The following is a 6,861-nucleotide window of genomic DNA, read 5'->3' on the forward strand; positions in this document are numbered from 1 at the left end:
GGGGCCATACAAAATACCGAGTACGATTTTGAGTTGCTGCAATGAAATTTCAGTAAAATGGACTAGCCTGGCACATCATTTTTTCAATTTGATTTTTGGGGTGTCTTTAAAGTCTGCCCTCTGTAGGTTGATAATTTTCTTTTCCATCTATGGCATCCTTTCTTTCCTAACACATTACCCAGTCCATATCAGTAGAGATATCTAGAATGATTTTTTTTCCCCATTGAGATCTGATGTGTTTTCAAAGTGTTTCTGTAATTTTTTGAGCAGTTTATAAAACCAATACAGTACTGCAATCTTGGATCTCAGTTGCTGCTAACAATGGTAACACAGCAAGATATGAGAGAACAGCAGACCTGTCAAAATCAAAGTAAATGCTTTGTATTTGTGCTACAGTAGACCACTGACACATATGTGATCAAATGTTGTTTGATATCTCCAAGCCAGGTGTTATCAACCATTTTTTTGGTCATATATCCCGCCATGAATTAAAAATTTTGAAATATAACAATTTTTAGGCACAAACAAGGTTTGTTAAATCCGTCATTCCAAATTTTGGATTTTTAATAAGTAATCACTGATAGTTTTGTTTAGGTTTTGGAGTGTGTCTTTTAGCTTTTCTTATGCAGGACCAATTATGTTTTAATATTTTTTTAAACGTAAGAACAGCAGTGTGGTTTGACACAGATTAAAAATTGACAGCCTAAAACTTCTATACTTTTAATATACAAAAATTAAAGTTTCAAGTGAATTCAGATGAAAAGTAGTATTTTTACTTACACACTACTTCATATAAAAAGTGCTAAATAATTCAAAGTTAATATGCTGCTTCTTGGTTACACTCTTTAGGTTCTCCATGTTCCTTTATTTATTTTTAGGGAAGAATTAAAGCTCCATTCTATCAGAAAATAAAATATATAAAAAAATTCAAGTAAAACAATTTTAATTTTCTTTAGTTACAAATGCACAAAAAAAGCATAAAATACATTTTGCTTTTAACCACAATTTTCGTGGTTATATGTGACTAAATAAAATCGTGGGGCGTACATAAATTAATTGATTCAAACAATTTTTGAAAATTGTTTAACATGGTGAGGAAATCACATTTTTTTTTATTTTATGATGAAAGTAGTTATTCTATTAATTGCTTGAATTAATTAATTTATGTGCACACCACGATTTTATTTAGTCACATAAAAACCACGAAAATTGTGGTTAAAGAATTTTTTTTTGCTTTGTAGTCCATTTATAACTAAAGAAAATAAAATTGTTTTACTTAATTTTTTTTTATATATATATTTTATTTTTTCTTTTTAGTTTGAGTATTTTGCAAATGATTTTTCTTTAATCATTTTTCATGAACGGGAAGTTTATTTAAAAGAATTACATATCTTCTTTGCAGAATTATTGAATACTAAAAAGAATTATATTTTGGTCTCGATTTTTCTGCTCAGGCTCTTATGGGATTAGCGCTCGGTCGATGCAAAAAAAAGACAACGGAAAGGCAAGCTTATGGCAATACTTTCTCACTGTGATCATCAAGGCTACTCCTTTGCAAGAGTAAACAAGTCTGCATGCATATTTACCCACTCCACTCACTGGAAGAGGCACGTGGGGGCAATCGGATGCGTCTCTCACTTGTATGCTCCTATATCACACTATATTCTCTCTCCATCATTGGTGTGCTTGTGTTAATTAGAATCGCATAACCAGTTATTACTGCAAAATTTCTTACGCAATTGCATTGGTTTTGACGGATTATTGTATTGTCATTGATACTGAACACGTACGCAAAATTTGAAGAAATTTGCTTCACCAAAACTGGGTTTAAAAATCAGCTGCAAGATTTGACACAGGCAAACAAACAGACAGGGGAGTAAATAAAATTGTTTAATACAAAGCAAGCCTTTATAAACTAACATCACTAATGTTAATTAACAGTGGAAATGTTATGCAGTAAAGTAATGTTAGATATGTTTATTTTATTATTAACAATTACTTAATGACTAACATTCGTCTTTGTTCCATATTGTATATCTTTTTGCATTAATGTTACAGTTTTTACGATTATAATAATGATAGTAAACTAAAAATGTTTACCAAAACTAAAATTATTATAATGTTAGCAGATTGGACCTGACCGAGAGAGCGAGAAAGCAGAATGGAGTGGAGAGTTCTCATTGGGGAATGGAGTGGGTGAGGAAGATCACACTCAAAATCCTTCTTTCTGAATTGCGGTTTAAAGCCAGTCTTGAAGCTGGCGTAGTTGTAAAGAGATAGGAAATGGGAGGGTGGGGTTACCTCAGACCCCAAGTAGTGGAGGGAGACTTCAAATTGGCATGGGCATTGGACAATCAATGAGAACAAGGTGGATGAAATGAGAGTGAGGTCTCGCAACAGGACCAGCAGGAGAGAGAGCAATGGAATTGAAGCAAAGCCAAACACAGAAAAACAGGATCAGCCTCTGAGCTGTTTAAGGGCCACTTATTACAGTTGTGTGTGTGTGTGTGTGTGTGTGTGTGTATCCTTGAAAGGTGCTCATGTATCACATATCCTGCAGAATCAAAGGGCAAGTCAATAGTCTTTGATATTAAGACTACTTTAAAGCAGCAAGTGAAGAACATTTTTAGTTATACTTATTTAAAATATAACTAAAAAGAGTACAGACACAAATCACCCGATTCCCAATTAGCAAATAAAACCAACATACATTAAAGGAATGCTCCATTTGAGAGGACAGAAATGTTTGTCACAATTCATTTCGTCATGCTCACAATGGGATGGTAATGTAAATATGAATTTGCTTTCCAGTAAAAATTTTATTCTCTTCTCTCCAATCCTAATGTAATGTAGATTAAAAATGATCATGAATCAAACTATGTCCCGCCTTCATGATGCTTACTAGAAGGATGTTCAAATAAACTTCTAGTCTTTAACCTCATGAACTAGAAGTTTTGTCAACTAATAGGTTCCTGAAAATTGGTGAGTTCACACACAATCTCTGGCATTTATTTTCCTTATTCCATTCTGCTGTGGTACGATAAACAAGAGACTTGTAACAGACATGCCAAAACACTCACATTCCTTATTCCTTGTGGCTGAATTCTATTAACTTAACTTCTGGCTGAGAGCTCATTGGTTGTCAGCACACACACACACACACACGCACACACACACACAGCCCTTAGGAGAAAATCAAAACCCATCTGATATAGCCAGAGCAAGTCAAAGACTGGCCTGACATAATAGCTGGAATTGTCTGTCTACATGAATGGTGGTCATGAGAATGCACCGCAACTTTCTGATATACTGTGTATTAAAAAAAGAAAAAAGTCTGCAACTAAAAATCAATGGCAAATTCTATAATGTGACAGGGCCGATAAGATAAGATAAAAGATAAGATAAGATAATCTCAAGGGCAAATTCACATACTCCAGAAGCAGTCTTAAGGATTCAAGCTAGCAATAAAAATAATTAATCTAATAATTAGAAGAGCTACTAGATTGATTAAACTGCTAAATCCCAGGCCTTGAATTTACATAAAACCACCAAATGCCATGCCTTCAACAAAGACAAAAAATTAACTTCTTACCTTAATGTCAAGACCGTATGTTTTCTCCCATCCTATTACTCTGTTTTTAACTCTCTCTAAAAACATTATTAACAGCTTCAGAACTTCATCTCTACTTTCACGAAGCTAAAAACATAAAAAGTAAATTACAATGTAAACAAGACATCCTTGTATGACACTTTTGCGTTAAGCAGTTGCAAGTCAGATGTACTAAATACACTTACATCATCAATGCTAAGAGATTTTCGAAGGTATAGGAGTAGTCCATCTTCCTTGGAAAAAAGTAAAGAAGTCTGCAAAACTTGAATGAGAAAATATCAATTATTAGTTCAACCATACTGTTGGGGGAACAGGCCTAGTTCCAAATATGCAGACGATTCTGTAAATTATGTGAAAACACTTTAAATAGATAGATACCTTACATTTAATGACTAGTGCTTTTAAAGTAGCTCATATCCATGCAAGATAAAAACCATATATTACAGTAGGTAGTGGAACAACAGTGGCACTACTGGTTAATGTACCAATATCAAACTTAAACATCATCAATATTGAGTTTACACATTCTCCTTATATCTGCACAGGTTTTTCTTCCACGTCCTAAACATTGTGCATCATACTTTAACTGGTGATTTTATATTGGCCCCATGTAGGTTTCCAACAATGTGATAGTCTGGACCGAGTCCAAAGCTGGTTTCTTGCTTTGCACCTGATTTCTCTACAATGTGGGTGGCTCCCAGTTGTCCCTGAACTGGTTATGTTTTCTGAAAAAAACAGACATTTCAACCCTTCTCAACAAACTGAAGGGCTGAAAATGACTAATATTCTCCTGGCCACAAATCATTTGGATAAAACACTCAGAAAGGAAAAACCCACAAAATGGGGTTGACCCAATGCAGAAGAATAAAAAGACTTACAAAAACTAAATTTTGATAACACAGTCCATTATATGCAAAGATCGATGTCTTCTTAAGCAACTGGGCCAGAAAAAAAACCTGCCGCCATTGAAGCCATATACTGTAGGACTGACCCTGGGAACTGGTCTCACACATTTCTTGTCTGGAACAGTGCTCTTGCTTCTGTATAATGCCTTAAACGGGTGCCTCTCCAAAGAAGCAGGGGTTTATTTAGCTCATGACTTGCCATACATTCACAGAAGTGTCACCAAAACTTTGTGACAGACTACACAAGTTCTGGTTACTTCTATCAATGTACATCTGCTGTTAGAATAATAAATGCAGCGGCAGATAGGGAATAATGTCCCAGAATTTTAAAGTGTCCCACCTTCAGAGTCAAGCAAAGGGTTTTACTCATAACCATTAACCTACAACTACCAGCCACTTTTCACATATGCCAAATTTAAAAATCGGCAAACATGAAAAAAAAAAAATTGGGGTGACTGATTTTCCCTTGGTAAACTAAATGGAAACTGTTTAATTCTAATAAAAACCAATAAACCGTTCCACTGTTTTTTCTAGTGGCAAAAAAATGAAAACCATTCTGTTTTTGCTAGTGACAAAATAATGAAACATATTAAGACACCCAAGAGATTTTCTTATTTTTTATGTAAAAGTTATATTGCTCAGACCATCCTGGATGAGGTACAAGGCCATCACAGGGCTCACCCACTTACACAGAACTAATTTAGAAGCTTTCACTTAATCTGAAATGCATCTTTGGGATGTAGGGAAAAAAAAAAAAAATATATGCACAAAAGTACACACAAACTACATACGGGTCCAAATATAAAATGTACTACAGTTTTAGAAGCTGAAAAAGATCAACATGTGTAACTTTTAAAGTTTTAAATACTCTTCAATGGTTACATTTTACCTTCTTTAACGTGTACACCAATTGCAACATGATGTTAATGTAAGTATGCAAACTCTTTCTGTGTTCAGAAAGGATGTACATCTTGCAACAGAAACTAAGAATGTTATTCCCTATATTTGACAGTAAATTCTCAATGTTGTATACTGCAATCACTTCAAAGAGTGATTTAAGTTATGTTCTATAGGAATGTACGCTATAACTTTACAAATGCAGCAACTTAATCACTTTTTAGAATCATTGTATTTACTAAGATGCAGATAAATGAAGAGAAATATTCCAAATAACGCAGAGCTGAAATATACAAACAGTATCACACTTGACATCTTGCTTTTCCAAGATACATTCAGAGATCAGCACTCTTATGAGCTAAATATCATACTACTAGATGTGCAGGTGAGATATTTAGCAACGTGAAATGAAAACAATAATTTATTCAAATACTTATGTAAAACGTATGTTCCCACCACGTCCCATAGGGGTGTATTGTAAATTGCGCACAACAGTTCAAGGTCTGAAAAGGTTTGGAACTTGACACTATAACTAAAGTTGTTCGATTGAATATGTGATTTTTTCCCCCTCATTATCGTTTATGAAATGCTAGAAGAGGAAACCAATTGGCTAAAATAAGAGCTCCAGTACTAAAAATGCTGTTACCAGAAAGCAGACCTGCACATTCATACTGCGGAGTTTACGCACCTAACTCGCTTTCGCTCCTGGCCAGCATGCATTCGTGTCCGAGGTCTCGGATAAGATCACGGGCCTCCTCGTTTGCCCTGTTGGAGTCCCCGATGTCAAGTAAAGCATGCAGCTTTTGTAGACAGCCATGCACGCCACGAGCTGCGCTTAATGCCATTCTGCTCTCTGGTTTCCCTATTCAGGGATTCACATCTACAAGTAGCCAAGAAAGTGTTTGTCTTCCGCCTGTTGGGCAGAAGAAAGCAGGTGTGAGTGAAACCGTGAAAGCACAAATGCTGTGGAATGTCAATGTTACTTATTGAAATTATTCACTGTTTCAAATAGTTAAAGTACAAACTAACAAAACTTTGAGATGTAAAATGGCAGGTTTTAGAAAAAAACATTAACAGGCGTAAACAGCAATGGTACAGTCTAAGATTGTGTGGATTGACCATATGATTGCAAACTGGGGGTGTTCAAGCAACAGGGAAACTATACAACAGTCTGTATTATGTGCACTATTATCACTACCTCATCTTATGCTATACAGAAGATATTACTATATCACAAAGTTATAAACTTATGTAAAAATTACTATGTTACAAGAACAATATCGCCGAAGTCACTTCTAAGATTCAATTCCTCGCCCCTAATTAGTACTAATGGTTTATCCTCTAGGTTTTCCCGCTAAATGTTTGCACTCTGTGGCGAGACCAAATTAATATAGGGGTTATATGTATTGCTTACTGAAAACAGCAATCTTTTCTCTGAGAGTTTAGAAA

At 34.9% G+C, this 6,861-nt stretch overlaps 1 protein-coding gene across 1 annotated transcript in view; it reads right to left on the reverse strand.

Annotated features, from left to right (window-relative positions):
- prkdc (protein kinase, DNA-activated, catalytic subunit) overlaps nucleotides 1-6,476 on the reverse strand; it is a 263,584-nt gene extending 257,108 nt beyond the window's left edge. The window contains exons 1-3 of the mRNA XM_039754497.1: nucleotides 6,101-6,476; nucleotides 3,796-3,872; nucleotides 3,593-3,697 (exon numbers count right to left, since the gene is read on the reverse strand). Coding sequence (XP_039610431.1) covers nucleotides 3,593-3,697; nucleotides 3,796-3,872; nucleotides 6,101-6,257 — 339 coding nt within the window. The 5' untranslated portion in view covers nucleotides 6,258-6,476. The remainder of the gene's footprint in view (nucleotides 1-3,592; nucleotides 3,698-3,795; nucleotides 3,873-6,100) is intronic.
- Between the last annotated feature and the right edge of the window lie 385 nt (nucleotides 6,477-6,861).

The sequence above is a fragment of the Polypterus senegalus genome, chromosome 5, assembly GCF_016835505.1.
Source record: "Polypterus senegalus isolate Bchr_013 chromosome 5, ASM1683550v1, whole genome shotgun sequence".
Lineage (NCBI taxonomy): Eukaryota > Metazoa > Chordata > Cladistia > Polypteriformes > Polypteridae > Polypterus > Polypterus senegalus.